Source organism: Baudoinia panamericana (assembly GCF_000338955.1).
Source record: "Baudoinia panamericana UAMH 10762 unplaced genomic scaffold BAUCOscaffold_7, whole genome shotgun sequence".
Taxonomy (NCBI): Eukaryota; Fungi; Ascomycota; class Dothideomycetes; order Mycosphaerellales; family Teratosphaeriaceae; genus Baudoinia; species Baudoinia panamericana.
Window position 1 is genome coordinate 1,006,748 of NW_006911263.1, and position 13,943 is coordinate 1,020,690.

The 13,943-nt window shown below is 56.3% G+C and overlaps 10 protein-coding genes across 10 annotated transcripts; 5 read left to right on the forward strand and 5 right to left on the reverse strand.

Annotated features, from left to right (window-relative positions):
* Positions 1 to 69: 69 nt before the first annotated feature.
* Positions 70 to 1,753, reverse strand: BAUCODRAFT_511421 (uncharacterized protein). The gene is made up of 3 exons (XM_007679078.1): positions 1,564 to 1,753; positions 1,344 to 1,507; positions 70 to 1,278 (listed from the first exon to the last, which is right to left on the reverse strand). Exons 1-3 carry the CDS (start codon positions 1,598 to 1,600, stop codon positions 115 to 117), a joined length of 1,365 nt encoding a protein of 454 aa, XP_007677268.1. The 5' UTR covers positions 1,601 to 1,753; the 3' UTR covers positions 70 to 114.
* Positions 1,754 to 1,960: 207 nt separating this feature from the next.
* BAUCODRAFT_34754 (uncharacterized protein) lies at positions 1,961 to 2,796 on the forward strand. The gene has a single exon (XM_007678653.1). The coding sequence runs from the start codon at positions 2,347 to 2,349 to the stop codon at positions 2,719 to 2,721; it is 375 nt and encodes a 124-aa protein (XP_007676843.1). The 5' UTR covers positions 1,961 to 2,346; the 3' UTR covers positions 2,722 to 2,796.
* Positions 2,797 to 2,816: 20 nt separating this feature from the next.
* On the forward strand, positions 2,817 to 3,080 carry BAUCODRAFT_34755 (uncharacterized protein). The gene has a single exon (XM_007678654.1). The coding sequence runs from the start codon at positions 2,832 to 2,834 to the stop codon at positions 2,997 to 2,999; it is 168 nt and encodes a 55-aa protein (XP_007676844.1). The 5' UTR covers positions 2,817 to 2,831; the 3' UTR covers positions 3,000 to 3,080.
* A 531-nt stretch (positions 3,081 to 3,611) lies between these two features.
* On the forward strand, positions 3,612 to 5,797 carry BAUCODRAFT_148831 (uncharacterized protein; the record flags this gene model as incomplete). The annotated part of the gene is made up of 6 exons (XM_007679079.1): positions 3,612 to 3,635; positions 3,689 to 3,709; positions 3,782 to 3,795; positions 3,858 to 3,983; positions 4,062 to 5,442; positions 5,525 to 5,797. The coding sequence occupies 6 exons, from the start codon at positions 3,612 to 3,614 to the stop codon at positions 5,795 to 5,797; spliced, it is 1,839 nt and encodes a 612-aa protein (XP_007677269.1).
* A 93-nt stretch (positions 5,798 to 5,890) lies between these two features.
* BAUCODRAFT_512855 (uncharacterized protein) lies at positions 5,891 to 7,348 on the reverse strand. The gene has a single exon (XM_007679080.1). The coding sequence runs from the start codon at positions 7,184 to 7,186 to the stop codon at positions 6,047 to 6,049; it is 1,140 nt and encodes a 379-aa protein (XP_007677270.1). The 5' UTR covers positions 7,187 to 7,348; the 3' UTR covers positions 5,891 to 6,046.
* Positions 7,349 to 7,388: 40 nt separating this feature from the next.
* On the reverse strand, positions 7,389 to 7,768 carry BAUCODRAFT_34758 (uncharacterized protein). Its single transcript, XM_007678655.1, has one exon. It carries the CDS (start codon positions 7,564 to 7,566, stop codon positions 7,408 to 7,410), a length of 159 nt encoding a protein of 52 aa, XP_007676845.1. The 5' UTR covers positions 7,567 to 7,768; the 3' UTR covers positions 7,389 to 7,407.
* Positions 7,769 to 8,200: 432 nt separating this feature from the next.
* BAUCODRAFT_512714 (uncharacterized protein) lies at positions 8,201 to 9,554 on the forward strand. Its single transcript, XM_007679081.1, has 3 exons — positions 8,201 to 8,949; positions 9,008 to 9,056; positions 9,117 to 9,554. The coding sequence occupies exons 1-3, from the start codon at positions 8,300 to 8,302 to the stop codon at positions 9,417 to 9,419; spliced, it is 1,002 nt and encodes a 333-aa protein (XP_007677271.1). The 5' UTR covers positions 8,201 to 8,299; the 3' UTR covers positions 9,420 to 9,554.
* A 135-nt stretch (positions 9,555 to 9,689) lies between these two features.
* On the reverse strand, positions 9,690 to 10,985 carry BAUCODRAFT_148834 (uncharacterized protein; the record flags this gene model as incomplete). The annotated part of the gene is made up of 1 exon (XM_007679082.1): positions 9,690 to 10,985. One exon carries the CDS (start codon positions 10,983 to 10,985, stop codon positions 9,690 to 9,692), a length of 1,296 nt encoding a protein of 431 aa, XP_007677272.1.
* A 145-nt stretch (positions 10,986 to 11,130) lies between these two features.
* On the reverse strand, positions 11,131 to 11,804 carry BAUCODRAFT_123275 (uncharacterized protein; the record flags this gene model as incomplete). Its single annotated transcript, XM_007679083.1, has 3 exons — positions 11,131 to 11,182; positions 11,235 to 11,333; positions 11,392 to 11,804. 3 exons carry the CDS (start codon positions 11,802 to 11,804, stop codon positions 11,131 to 11,133), a joined length of 564 nt encoding a protein of 187 aa, XP_007677273.1.
* Positions 11,805 to 11,906: 102 nt separating this feature from the next.
* BAUCODRAFT_34760 (uncharacterized protein) lies at positions 11,907 to 13,827 on the forward strand. The gene is made up of 8 exons (XM_007678656.1): positions 11,907 to 11,972; positions 12,031 to 12,061; positions 12,190 to 12,241; positions 12,297 to 12,324; positions 12,384 to 12,458; positions 12,519 to 12,567; positions 12,620 to 12,701; positions 12,750 to 13,827. The coding sequence occupies exons 2-8, from the start codon at positions 12,037 to 12,039 to the stop codon at positions 13,699 to 13,701; spliced, it is 1,263 nt and encodes a 420-aa protein (XP_007676846.1). The 5' UTR covers positions 11,907 to 11,972; positions 12,031 to 12,036; the 3' UTR covers positions 13,702 to 13,827.
* Positions 13,828 to 13,943: the final 116 nt, after the last annotated feature.

A 13,943-nucleotide genomic window follows, 5' to 3' on the forward strand; every position in this document is an offset into this window, starting at 1 on the left:
AGCCGAGGCCGATGTCGCGAAGTAGAGATCCATCTAGTAATCCATGTACGGCCCGCCCTTTCCCGTCCTGGGCTTCGGACGGAAAGGCAGACCAATCGAAGAACGATGCGGCTCCTAACCAGCACCCCTCGCATACGGATGGAAACCGCGATGACCCCCTCTCCCACCGCCGCGGTAATTCCCGCCCGGCCGACCAGAGTTCTTGGGACCCGTGGGCGCGTTCGCAGGAGCTTGGCCGGTGGGCTGTGGAGTCATCGATGACGGTGGACCTTGGGAGCCCATGCGGTTGCCTCGCCCCCCGCCACCGCGCCCACCACGCATGTTGCCGCCGCCGCCTCCCTGCATCCCCGCTGGGGCAGGCACGTCGTCGTACATGCCCTCCCACGTTTGGCCGTTTCCTCCACCGCCGCCGCCGAAGTTCCCACCTCCAACCCCAACGCCACCTCCCTGCTGCATCCGCTGCATCTGCTGCTGCTCGTACTTGCGCTGCTCGAACATCATCTGCTCCTGCGCGTTGAGCGGGGGATGCGCGCCAACCCCTCCATTCATCGGCGACCCACCACCACCACCGTTACCACCCATACCACCACCACCACCACCCCCTCCTTGCATCCCACCCATCTGCTGCATCATCATCGCCGGATTCATCCCCCTCTGCGCCATCATTTGCATCATCGCCGGATTCTGCTGCTGCATCGCCATCATCGGGTTCATCGCCCCCATCCCCCCGGCCGCCATATTCTGCTGCATCATATTGAAGTACTGCTGCATCCTCTGCCAATACGCCGCCATCATCGCAGGAGACAACTGGCCCTGCGCGCCTCCCGTCCCGTCATTGCCGGCACTAACGGGCATTTGGTTCGGGTTGCCAAAGTTCCCACCGCCTCCGCCACCGCCTCCGCCGCCGCCACCGGAGAAGTTGTCATGTTTGTTGTGCCGACCAAACCTTCCCCCGCGTCCGCCTCCGCCGCCACCACCGCCGTCCTCGCGCATATCGCCCCGAGGCTGGGCGCGCTTGACTTCGATGTTCTTGCCGCAGATGGCGAGGGGGGACTCCAGGGTCCGGTCCACGGCGGCTTCACTGTCAAAGGTCACGAAACCGAATCCACGGGGCCGGCCGGTCTCTTTGTCCATCATCAGGGTGGCATCGAGGACATTGCCGAAGCGGCGGAAGAAGTTGGCAAAGTCGTCTTGACTCGCTTCCTGACTTACGCCGCCGACGAAGATTTTCGCGGTGCGTTCTTGTTCGTCGCGCGGGATGGCGCGTTTAGGGTCGATCTGGACAGTATCGAGTTAGCATGTCTGGCTTGAGTTTGTGGGGACGCGGTATGGGTAGGGCGCACGAGTTTGCCGTCGAGGGTGTGCTCTTTGACCATGACGGTATTGACGACTTTCGGATCCTTGAAGGTGAGGAAGCCGAAACCGCGAGAGCGACCGGTGGCACCGTCACGCATGACGGTACATTCTACCACCTCGCCGAATTGGGAGAAGTAATTCTTGAGTGATTCTATACATGTCGTTAGCATGGCTGTCCAAGTCTCGCGACGTGGTTGGCTAGCGTACCATCTGTTGTTTCCCAGTTGAGTCCACCGATGAACATTTTGCTGTACGTGCACGTCAGCCATAGTACTATACATTGTTTGCGACGATACAATCATGAGCGTGTGCAGCCTTCAGCCAGGTGTCCATGGTGTCTGCAGACGATGCATGTTGCGGCCATGCATATGCCGTCAACCGCGCAAACGAGAGACCGGTAGCGGTGGGACGTAGTGTTGCCTCCTCCCAAGCAAGCACTTATACTCCGGACGCGGTTGTAGTTTAGCAGCGCGTACACTGCGTTGAGCGGCATGCGCCAAGCGCAGATGGTATACATGTAGCGTGGGTGTTGGGTGGGTTGCCACTGATACATGCCTGCCTTGGCGAAGTCCAACTATGCCAAAAGCGGGGCCACAGCGGGAAGGGCGCGTATGGTCCATGCGGATGCAGGACGCAGAGTATACGATGAGTTCCAGTGGACAGCATGCTTGGTGGCTCGCTGTATAGACTTTGAGCTCATTCGCCTATACTGCCCGTTCGCTGAGAACCGACGGCACGGCTTATCGCTTCCACATCTATCTCCTGCTCTGCATGTTCTGCTCTGCTCTGATCTGATCTGCTGCTGCTAGAGTCTAGACTCGGTTATCGACCACGAGCATGATATAGGCGTTACGCGTGTCTTGCGCTCTTGGTTCGAATGCGGTCGCACCGGCCCTTGCATACCCACGATGACCAGTACCAAGTCCTTCACAGCCATCCGCCCTTGCCCTCCAATACCGTAGCCGTGATCATTCCCTCATCGTCAACGGTATGCCACAGTCACGAAGGAGCGTCGCTCGCGTGGGCCCCCAACCAAGCATTTCGCCGACACACTTGCTGGACCGGAGAACATGTCACAACGGCCCATCGAGCATTCCCACCATGGTGAGGCTAGCAGCAATCGCGAGACACGAGGCCGGCAGTCCAACCGCTGACCGAGTAGAAGCGAGATCACACTCGAGCCGGAAAGAAGGTTTGCAGCCAAGCCAGCCTTGTTCTCCGCCACTTATTGTTATGCCGGCAGCGTGCATCATTCCTGCACCGAACTACTCTCAACCGCTGGCACAGCTGATGCTGCACATGCTCATGACTGCATTCGAAAGTAAGTATGCAGAGAAAACGAAAAGGCTTACCCATCATCCTTGATCTGAATCGGCCGGTCATGCACATCATGCCCGTCGGCGAAGCCGCCATGATCTACGTCCTCCATCTTGAAAGTGGGCTGATACTTCTCCTCGGTGTCAAAGTCGGTCTTGATGTTGAAGTCATCGCCGGGCTCATCCTTGACTGGCTCGGTGGTGGGAGCTGCGTCGGGCAAGACCGAGTCACTCTGCGGCTCTGCCTTGACCGGCACCGATTCGGCCACATTGTTCGCGACTTTCGCCGCCGCTGTGGCGGTGTCGTCGTCCGCTTCGCCGTCGTAGCTGCGGTACGTCTTAGTAAGGTTGTAAAGCGACGTGATGGGGTGGAGGGTGAAGAGCACTCACAGATCGGCGAAGAGGTCTTCTTCGTTTTCTATGTCAGCCATGCTGAGGGTAAGTCACGGATGGTATGGATGGAGGTTGTTGGGGCAGCCTCACGGCCGTGGTCAGTACGAAGGTTGTCCTCAGCCTTGCAGACACGAAGCGCGCTGGCTCAGTCCTGGTGAGTCAACCTCAGCAGAGATGGTGCTGGCGCTACGCTGGCGATGCTGCTCAGTGGCTGTACACCAACGCGCAAGACGAGAGAGAAGTAATGGTGACGAGTTGATAAGTGAGGTGAGGTGAGGTGATGTTGTGGGTGAGTATTGCTGAGTCGCAAGTGGAAAGCGAAGCCTCGAAGTTTGGCAAGAACCAGCGCTCGGACCAGATGCTTCCTCGGGCGGAGACTGCCGCACTTGCATATGGCTGTGGCTGTGGCTGTGGCTGTAGCTTGTGGCTTGTGAATGACGCCGGAGTGCGATGGCGGATGGGGGAATGTGATGTGTGCCTCATGTTCAATTCGCCCGGGGAGAGCTACATTCCTACTACCCACAGCCTACCACGCATTCATTCATCATGTTCCGCAAACCGCCTCAGCAGGTAAACCATTAATCAATCTGAAATCAAAGCTCAACTGCTAATTCTTCATGCAGGAAATGCAGCAAATGCGCGAGGTCGGTTCGTACCACTGCCGCAAGCACAAGCACCATCCAGCCAGCTAATGATGGATCTGTGGGCCTTTATAGACCGATCGGAGTGGGTATAAAAGCGGTGGCGGCCATATCATTGGGGATCACGTGCTTATAGGTGATATTGGCATAGTACAGCATCACCCTTCTGGCGAGCCTCCTCCGCCAACAGCCAGCGAGACCAGCGCGCCTCCACCCCGGAGCGCAAGGTCATTGGCGCGGCGTACAGTCATGCCGACATCCTCAAGTTTGACAATCTGTATGCCATCCAATCGACCCAATTTCCATGCGAAGGGTAATATAAGTGAACTGGCACGCTGACGGCATGTAACCAAAGTTCCTTAACCGGCGATGGGAGACCACGAACACCACCCTCCATAGGCCGCAATAAGAGCACGCCGCCACCCTCGCGATCGGGCGGGGGCGCGGGCACAGCGACGCCACCCCGACGGACATACACGAGCTTTCTTTCCTCAACCGACGATGCGTGGGGTGATGCGACGCCGGTGGAGGACGAACTCGACGCTTACGATGAGGAGGAAGACGAGTTCGGCTTGCCCAGTCTAGCATCCATGCGGCGCACAGGCAAGCGGAAGTCAAGTAAGAAGGGCTCCGAACCGGGCGGCAGCGGCAGTACATCAACATACAGCAACGGCCACGGCAACCGCACCTCCGCCCCTCCACCCGCCGCCTCATGGGCGCTAGAAAACGGCGACGTGGCCGAAGAACGCGCCATCCCCACCTACCCCTCCGCTCTCAACAAACCCACCGAAGGCAAAATCCTCCGCCCCCAATACAAAGACATCCTCCGCGATCCCGCAAACTCCCTCCACCTCATCAGCCACCCCTCCATCCCCCCTAACGCGACGGCGAAAGAACTCGATGCCCATTCAGCCCGGATCTCACGAATAAACAAGTTCAAGAGAATCCTGCAAGCCAGCTCCATCAACCTCCCCGAACTCCGCGACTCCGCCTGGTCCGGCCTCCCAACCGAAGTACGGGCGATGTCGTGGCAATTACTTCTTAATTACCTCCCCACCTCCAGCGAACGCCGGATCGTCCAACTCGAGCGCAAGCGGAAAGAATACCTCGACGGCGTCCGACAGGCCTTCGAACCCCGCAACAACCACGGCGCCGCCGCCGCCGCAAACCTCAGCCCCAGCACCAACAGCAATAGTACGGGCAGAAGCCGCGGCTTGGTGGAGGAGATCTGGCACCAAATCAGCATCGACGTCCCCCGCACCAACCCCCACATCCCTTTATATCAATACGAAGCGACGCAACGCTCGCTGGAACGCATCCTCTACCTCTGGGCCATCCGGCACCCGGCCTCCGGCTACGTGCAGGGGATCAACGACCTCGTCACCCCCTTCTGGCAAGTCTTCCTCGGCCAATACATCACCGACCCGGATGTGGAAAGCGGGATGGATCCCGGACAGCTCCCCCGACCCGTCCTGGACGCCGTGGAAGCGGACTCCTTCTGGTGTCTGACGAAATTGTTGCAGGGGATCCAGGATAACTATATCCATGCCCAGCCCGGGATACTGCGGCAGGTGAGCGCGTTGCGGGATCTGGTTTGTAGGATCGACGGGGCGCTGGCGAGGCATATGGAGGTGCAGGGGGTGGAGTTTATTCAGTTTTCTTTCAGGTGGATGAATTGTCTGCTCATGCGGGAGATTAGCGTGCGGAATACGATTCGCATGTGGGATACTTACTTAGTACGTCCCCTCCTAACCCGCTCCTAACACCTCCCACCTCCAGCCTCCTTCGACTTTCTCCTACTGACGGGTGGCTGTGCAGGCAGAAGACCAAGGCTTCACAGCCTTCCACCTCTACGTCTGCGCCGCGTTCTTGGTCAAATGGTCGGAGAAATTGCAACGCATGGACTTCCAGGAAATGCTCGTGTTCTTGCAGGCGCTGCCGACGGGTCGGTGGACGGAGAAGGATATCGAGTTGTTGCTCAGCGAGGCGTTCATTTGGAAGAGTCTTTTCGCCGGCAGTCAGGCGCATGTGCGGCAGATTGGTGGTGGTGGGTCGGAGAGGAGTGGTGGTGGTGGGGTGCTGCAGTTGTGAGCCGAACCTTAATAACGAATCTGAGATGTCTCCAGCGGCGGCGCAGTCGTGTCATGACGGTTTGAGGACAAGTCGACGTGTTGTAGGTGTTGGTGTTTCCGTCAAGAGGTCGGGTTGGATCGGCGGATGCCGCTGTTTCGTAGTCGCTGCAACGGGTTGTATGGGTTGTCATAGGAGCCTCTCTTCGCTTGTTGCTGCGTCAGCTGGCGACTGCGGCGACGTTGTGTTGGTACATTGATGGCTTGCGCTTCACTCGGCGCTCGCTGTTCCGTCGATCGCAGTGCCGTCGTAAGCACCATTCACGTCCGCTCCATTCAGATGATCTTTTGCGAGCTCATCATCATCATCATCATCATCGATTAGGTTAATCACCCCCTCCACCGGCGGCGAAAACTGCCTCAACTTCACCCCGGCCTCGCGAAACACCTTCGCAGCCGCCTCATCCATGTAATAACTCCGACTATACACCACCTCCGCAATCCCCACCTGCACAATCTTAATCGTACAGGTCAGGCACGGACAGGTATTGCAATACAACACCGCCCCGCCCCCGACCCTCTCCCTCCCGGCCTCCAGCAACGCATTCTCCTCCGCGTGGATGCAGAGGCAGGTACTCAGCCCCTGCCCGCCGGAATTGGAGGAGGAAGAAGAGTCGTTGCAGCGAGGGCATCCGCCTTCGTTGCAGTTGGTTATGTGGCGCGGGGTGCCGTTGTAGCCCGTACTTATCACGCGGGCGGCGCGCACGAGGACGCAGCCGACTTGGCGGCGCATGCAGTTGCTTCGGCGCGCGGCGAGGGAGGCGAGGGTCATGAAGTAGTGGTCCCAGGTCGGGCGGAGGCGGCTGGGGTCGGTGAGGTTGAGTTTGGTGAGGGCGGAGTGGAGGGTGTGAATGGACGAAGTGGAGTTTAGGAGTTTGATTTGGGCGCGCGAGGCGAGGGCGGCGAGACCGGTCGAGGGGTTGTACTGGTGTTCGTCGTCGCGGAGTACGAATTGCTCGAGGGTTGGGGGGGTCAGGCTGGCTGTGGCGCAGCGGGTTTTGAAGCGTTGCCAGCGGGTGGAGATGGGGGCGTCGACGTGGATGAGGATGAAGAAGGGTCGGCGACTGAGGGTTTCCACGATGGTCTCGTCGTGGATGGATATGGTGCAGAAGTTGGTCTGCCAATGCTTGGTTGCGTGATCGAGGAGGGCGTTTATATCGTTGAAGGTGATTGTCTTTTTGTCGTCCACTTTCCGGCTACGGGGAACGAAGGCTTGTGAGGCTGATGTCTCTACGGCTGGAATACTATCGGCTCTTCGGAAGACCAGTGGGGTGAAGCCGTGCTGTCGGACGAGATAGTCCTGGACCGAATTCTTGCCGGCGCATATGCCGCCACAGATGCCCAGCAGCATGGCTCGTTCAGCAGAAGCAGTGGGTGGAGGTTAGGGATCTTCAGATTTCAACGCAATGAATCCGCACGTAGTAAAGCAACATCTGGCTTCTCCAGTTCATACTCCCGTACATTCATACCAGAGCCAACATACAGAATTGTCACGGTTGGAAATATCGAATATTATTCGCTGCCATTGGAAGACGCGTAAAGTGGAAGCACGCACGCGCTTGAGCTGATGGTCTAGGCCGGACGAGGTATAGTCGATGCGCCGCTGTTGGCCCCCAAAGTACGAGCACGAATTACCTCGACCTTGGGAAGTGTCCACGCCACTCGCTGTACCCGTGGTAGGTCAACGTGGAGGGATGGGTGATGTGTGGACATATAGCCATTCTCGCGCATGTCGATACGGAGTCGTCTTAGAAGCGGATGGAACTGCAGTGCGCTGTTCTTCCCTCACCACCATCTACTCCTGCTTCGCTGTCCACTTCCGCGATGACCATGCTCTAATCTCCCTCGTTCATCATTACTCACTGCAACGGTACATGCTTGCTCAGGCGAAAGATACGACCTGTCCGGATGGCGGAGTATGAATATGCGTCTCACAAATCATCAAACAATTGTTATGGCACACTACGTAAAAACGCCCCTAGCCGTCATCGAACCTGTGCTGTTATGCACTGTCATCGAAATCCCGGACCTGAAGGGCATGAACGTAGCACATCACCCGAGATTCCGCTGCTTCCTGAATCGTGCATGGACACGCAGTTGTTAGTTCTAACCAGCCGACCGTTAACCGCTGCCCAGACGGGTACCCGGAAATCCGTAACGAGGCACGAAGACGCAATGAATCAGCCAACGCCGGGGCTCTTGCAAGCTGATCATTATTTACAAGACGGACAGGGGAAAGACAACGACTTACTCACCTGCCATTAGTTCAGGCGCGAACGGATAGTGAAAGTGGAGGTCTTTTAGTTGGTGTGACGATCGGCGAGAAAGTCGCACTACGCTTAACCCTACGGCCACCGTTGGGGACAGTAACCTAATATGGACTGCGCATGCTATAGCACGTTGGATCCTGGTCACGACTCCTCATCTCCCACACACTCGCATTGTTGCGGTTCTACTTTGGGCGATGGAAGGGGCGGGCAGCCGACGCTGTAGATGGAGAAGATGTGCACGCTCGAGCCCGTCCTGTAACTGCACCGATGGTGTTACCGCATACAGTAGTCCACGCCTCATGGTGGAGGTAGGTGAAGATCGACAAACAACATCGACACACAAACGAGACACCCGCGCGGTCAGAGAGGCTGCGCCGATGTTGTGCCACTGTGTATATGAGGCCGCGCTCTCCGTCTTCACATCATGTCCAGCCAGCACCATCAGCATCTCTTCTCATTCACTTGTCACTCGTTACTCCACAACTTCAGTCACTCTTTCCACGTTCTACAAAATGCAGCTCGCACTCTCCATCCTGGCCGCCGGCCTCGTCGGCATGACAGCCGCCGCCCCACTGCCAGACAAGGACGACATCAGCACCGGCTACTCCAACAACCAAGAGGTCATCTCATACGTGACCAAATTCGACAACATCCAGAACGCAGGCCTTCTCGCCGACCTCCCGGTCCGCGGCGTCACATCTCTCGGACCGTACAACAGCCTCGACTTCCTGCACCTCAACGTGATCAACGTCGGTGAAGGCGCTGTTGGCCTGATTCCGCAATCGGCTCCCAACGTGCTCGCCTATGATGTTATCGCAGCGGCTCAAGGCCCTCAGACCATCACGTAAGGCTTCGCTGTCCCGGCATCAGACAGGATGTGACTGACGAGGTGGTCATTGTAGCTCCGTCTTCGACGACTCAATCGTCGATTACTGGAACTTCAAGTCTTTCGTAAGCGCGACTCGGAGAATGCCCCCCCTTTGCTGCCTGCTCGATCTGACGGAAGTGTAGTTCTTCGGCTGCGTCCTCGCCTCCCAAGAGACCGTCGCTAGTGTGCCGGATACCTGCACCATCCAGATTACCGGATACAAGAACGAAGTCCAGGTTGCTTCCCAGAAGGCCACCTTCACCGCCGACGGTCTGGAAGACCAGATGCACCAGGTCTTCCTCAACAACGATTTCGAGAACATCGACACCGTGGAGTTCGACACCGTGGGTCTGCTCGACAGCACACTCGATGCTGTCCTGTTTGACAACCTTTGCTACGATGTATACATTGTTGAGGGCGAGTCGTGCGATACTTGCTCCGATTAAGCGCAAAAGCGGATGGCGTTGTGGCATTGCATCAGGAGGAGTTGGGTGCTGTTATGACCGTGCCCGGGTCGTCTCGTCGATTTGTAACTGCTATCGGTTGTTCGATATAGTTTCCGCATTGTGCAATAATGGTTATATGCTGTACTCGAGCATCATGCCAGCGTACACTGACACGTAAGATCTCACCATTTGTTACACACTGATGATAACATGATTGCTCAATTCCTCGTGTGACAAGTAAATTCGCAGCTCGGTCGCCTATATCGAGCATTATCGGTATCGACCCTCAACCCGACTGATTCCACTCGCCCACGGCGTCGCACTCGTCCTTGCACTTTGACTGGAGACGCTACTCGTATTGTCTTGCAATCCAGCCGCAGCTGATGTCTGATTCCGAGACAGGACCTCCACCCACATATCGTGTGCATCAAGATTGAGGCGTCTTTCATTCATGCACGTACTCCGCAGCATCCACAATCCCTTCAACTTCGGCGCCATCCGGCTCGCTAAAGCAATGGTGCTGTGCGGAAAGGTAATGTTACCCAACCACAGTGTCTCCAGGACGTGCCACTGCAAAGGCAGACGAGACCTGGCTAGTCCGTCTTCATGGTGTAAGGTGAGAGGACTGGGCCCTTCGCCATCGAGCCAAACGAAGCGCAGGCTTTGAAGCGTGGAAGTAAAGGCACGGAGGTAGTCGTACAATAACTTCTTGAACATGAGGCGCTGAGCAGGTGTGAGTTGAGAGGTCGTGAAGGGGTTCCGGAGATGGATGTCGAGGATTGTTAGGCGGTGCCAGATTATAGGAGGCTTTGTCGGCGTTGGCAGGCGTGGCGGCGGCCCGAAGGCGGAGAGACCAGTCCAGCGGAGGTGTACGATACCCATTGCGTGGATGGGCTTGAGTTGCACTTCAGTAAGGTGTGGAAGATCAGTCTGTTCAAGGGCTGCACGGATTGTGATGAGTAAGTCTTCTACCTCATTCCGGCCGGGCCAGGCGGGATCACCATGGATCCGGAAGGTGAGGGTCTGGAGTTGGCGGAAGCAAGAAAAAATACTGAGCCACTGTCTGCGTGACAGCTCTTGTGCGACTTGGTCGGAATGTGATAGTTGAGCGGGCGGGACGGACATGCGTGCTGTGAGTCCTGTGACTGTGGAGTATATGCTTGCGGCATCGTAGCTGGACGTTGTCATCCTTGATTGCGCATTTCTGCCACGAACCAGCTCGAGGAGGTTGTTGCGGCCACCTCGAGCGAGATCTGTCGTCAAGCTTTTCTCCATTTCGGTAGATGTGATGGTAATGGTGAGACTATGACAGAAAGGGGCAGCTCTCTCCAATGCAAGTTGATCCTCTTCATCGTTCATAGGTGCTTTGACGTACAACCTCCGGAACAGCCGGCCAGGGCGATGACCGATGATGTGGTGCATTTGGCGCGAGGCGGCCCGTAGGCGAAGCAGGGACTGCCCATCATCGAGCAAGTCGAACAATGTCTCGCGGAATCCCCTCCTTACCCCAGAGCTTCCCTTTGCCTGGCTACCACAGAGCAGCGCGTACTCCAGGACGGACAACATGATGCTATGCTGGCAGTACGGTGGGCTTACTCGATGATAGCGAAAGGGAAAAATCGGCAGTTTTCCTACAGTACTGCTGCGGATGTCATGCGGCCGACAGCAGTGACGGCTGGCATGATCGTATGCCAATGTCTTCTGCCAGCAATCAACGTCCCGGGAGATTAGCCGTGAATGCCCGCTCGTAGGCAGTATCGCTTCTATACTCAATCGTCAGTAACTGGCCTCATGACTACAACAACAGCAACCCACGTGTAGTCTTTCTGTGGACCTTTGACTTTGTACCTCACACCAAAGACGTCCATTGAGTGACCCTCCTCGACGATCTTGGGCATTCTGAATTCGTAGTAACTGCGCCGTGGATTAGCGCCGCCATTGGACAAACCCCAGCGTCGCGAGCAGGACGTACGCCCAGTACATATCGAGCTCGCACAAATGCTCGCCCTTCCCAATCCAGGCTTGAGGCTTGTCTTCCATTTCCAAGCCGTGGAAAAGGTAGTCGACCTCCTCTCCGCCGTCGGTTTGCTTAGTGTCCTCCTTAACGAACCAAGCACTGATCTTGTCCTCGTCCGCATTGTAGCGGTAGATGTATTTTCGGTTGGCTCTCAGCGTGAAGCCATTGTCAGTCCGCAGCTCACCTTGTTCGGAGTACAACAGCTCGGCAGCTACACTATGTGCTGACGGTTGTCTGGGTGTGAATGTGGCGGTCCCCTCGAAAATGCCAGAGGGAAAGCCAGCTAGCGAGCTACTGAGGGATCTTCGTAGTCTCCATGATCCTTTCAGGCCCTCGAAGATGGCTTGAATAGGAGTCTTGACACTCATACCGATTGTGTCAAGAAGTCGTCCATCTAGAGTGAGGTCGACATGGTCGGCTGCGGTGGTGGAGTGCCGAGAAGACGCCCGACGCCGCCGCTCCCCACCCTGCCCGAGCACCGCTCATCATACGGGATAGCGCGCACTCAGGGCCGAGTAAGTCGCCCATAAGCAAAGGTAGGTGTATCCTTTCTTGCGCTCAAAGTCAGCACTTTGACCTTGCTCTACTTAACAGGGTAAGATGGCGGCGCCTGGAGGCAAGTTCTGGTAAGCTTTCTGCAAGAAGCACTCAAGAGTTCAATGCTAATGCTCGTGCTAATAACCGTGATTTCAGTACGTCTATCATTGCTTCACCAACGCAGTATATATGCACGATTGTCCTAACTTCGGCTAGTCATTCAGGATAAGCTGTCAATTAAGGCAGCGCACCACGAGAGCTTCGAACAGTCAGTCTCCGCGTCATCTCTTGGTTGTTGTGTACCATTAACCAATATGCTCTAGGCTATGGAAGACAAAGTGGCAAGAGCCTGTATGATCGATACGTGAAGATTTGAGTGGAAAATGATTTCTGATTACAACGGCGGATAGTGTTCGAAGGCATTATATCCTTTCATGTTTGCCAAGTACGATGACTTTCTACCGATCGTTGATCAACTGGTGAAGGTACGAACTCCAACCTTTATACGGACTGTCACTGCGTTTACTGATGAGATCAAACGTTAGGAAGGTCAAGGGGAACCATATGACTGGGACAAGTACGCACAAACGTTCTGTATGTCGCTTCTCCTGGATTGGCGTGAACGTATAAGCTAATTGGGTCTCAGTCCCCAAAGCCGAGGAGCTCTTAGCCATTGCGGAGAAAGCGGACAGCGAGGGCAACAAGGAGAAAGCATCTGAGTTCTATCTGTAGGTCTACAGCACCCCTTTGTGTAATGCACAAGCTCACAGCTCTAGTCGCGCTTCCGCAGTATACAGGATATCCCGCTTCCCAGCCCCTAGGTCAGACAAGCAACGCGAAGCGTGGCGGGAAGGCAAGAAGGCGGCCGCCAAAGGAATGGCTTTGCGAGAGCGACCAACGAGGGAAATAACCATCCCGCACAAGCATGGTCTGGAGCGTGAGGGCAAAGAGATTCCATTCTACTACCATCTGCCGCCGGGGACCACCAAAGACAAGCCGGTGCCGCTACTCGTCATCTTGACCGGTCTCGACGGCTATCGCACCGAGCTCTCTGTATGGGTTGAAGGCTGGTCAAGGAACAACGTCGCAGTAATCGTGCTCGAGATCCCGGGCACGGGAGACTCGCCCGCAGATCCCAGAGATCCTACGTCGCCAGAGCGAGAGTGGTCGACCTTGTTCGATTGGATCGATGAGCAAGCCGAGATTGATCACAAACGAGTCGGTCTCTGGGCGTTCAGTACTGGTGGCTACTACGCCATCCGCCTGGCACATACCCACCATGACCGCCTCGCCGGCGCCGTTGCGCTTGGCGGTGGCTGCCACTACATGTTCGACCCACGGTGGTTGTCCGAAGTTAACCATCTCGAGTACCCGTTCGATCTCGCCAACACCCTAGCGTACAAATGGGGGTACGGTGACGATTTGGAGTTGTTCAAGCAGGAGGGTATGAAGAAGTTCTCGCTGATCGAGGACGGCACGCTTGACAAACCGAATTGCACCAAGCTATTGCTCGTCAATGGCGTGAACGATGAGATCTTTCCCATTGATGACTACTATGAGTGCTTGCTGCGAGGTGCAACGAAGGAGGTGCGGTTCGTGACTGATAGGAAGCATATGGGCGAGCCGGAGAGCTTCTTCATCATTCTGCGGTGGTTGTACAAGCTGTTTGGTATCGAGGCAAATCCGGTGGACCAGATGAAGACGGTCCCGACGAAGTTCAAGTACTGAGCTTGGGTGGCATAAAGTTGATGGAGATATTCTAGACGGTACGTTCGGTTATAGAGTGAATAGACGGCAGCCTGGTCTGATCTAGCGTGGGGGAGCTGCGGCCTCGATCGTAGCACGTGAAGCCAATGTTAACGATGAAGTCGTACACCCGCAGAATTAGCCTTCGCTATCCGAGACAGCGTTTCGGCGCCATTTCGTGGTTACAACGGAGAGTTATATAGAGTGCAAACCCAGCATGAATT

What these genes read in the sequence shown, in the direction of transcription:
- BAUCODRAFT_34758 (XM_007678655.1), bottom strand. Translation starts at nt 7,566, where the DNA reads ATGCGCGAGAATGGCTATATGTCCACACATCACCCATCCCTCCACGTT.
- BAUCODRAFT_34755 (XM_007678654.1), top strand. Translation starts at nt 2,832, where the DNA reads ATGTTGAAGTCATCGCCGGGCTCATCCTTGACTGGCTCGGTGGTGGGA.
- BAUCODRAFT_512714 (XM_007679081.1), top strand. Translation starts at nt 8,300, where the DNA reads ATGGAAGGGGCGGGCAGCCGACGCTGTAGATGGAGAAGATGTGCACGC. An exon ending in CAAGGCCCTCAGACCATCAC is followed by an intron (nt 8,950 to 9,007) that starts GTAAGGCTTCGC and finishes TGGTCATTGTAG; the next exon opens with CTCCGTCTTCGACGACTCAA. An exon ending in ACTGGAACTTCAAGTCTTTC is followed by an intron (nt 9,057 to 9,116) that starts GTAAGCGCGACT and finishes ACGGAAGTGTAG; the next exon opens with TTCTTCGGCTGCGTCCTCGC.
- BAUCODRAFT_512855 (XM_007679080.1), bottom strand. Translation starts at nt 7,186, where the DNA reads ATGCTGCTGGGCATCTGTGGCGGCATATGCGCCGGCAAGAATTCGGTC.
- BAUCODRAFT_34760 (XM_007678656.1), top strand. Translation starts at nt 12,037, where the DNA reads ATGGCGGCGCCTGGAGGCAAGTTCT. An exon ending in TCGTTGATCAACTGGTGAAG is followed by an intron (nt 12,459 to 12,518) that starts GTACGAACTCCA and finishes ATCAAACGTTAG; the next exon opens with GAAGGTCAAGGGGAACCATA. An exon ending in AAAGCATCTGAGTTCTATCT is followed by an intron (nt 12,702 to 12,749) that starts GTAGGTCTACAG and finishes TCACAGCTCTAG; the next exon opens with TCGCGCTTCCGCAGTATACA.
- BAUCODRAFT_34754 (XM_007678653.1), top strand. Translation starts at nt 2,347, where the DNA reads ATGCCACAGTCACGAAGGAGCGTCGCTCGCGTGGGCCCCCAACCAAGC.
- BAUCODRAFT_511421 (XM_007679078.1), bottom strand. Translation starts at nt 1,600, where the DNA reads ATGTTCATCGGTGGACTCAACTGGGAAACAACAGATG. An exon ending in CAACTGGGAAACAACAGATG is followed by an intron (nt 1,508 to 1,563) that starts GTACGCTAGCCA and finishes CGACATGTATAG; the next exon opens with AATCACTCAAGAATTACTTC. An exon ending in ACACCCTCGACGGCAAACTC is followed by an intron (nt 1,279 to 1,343) that starts GTGCGCCCTACC and finishes GATACTGTCCAG; the next exon opens with ATCGACCCTAAACGCGCCAT.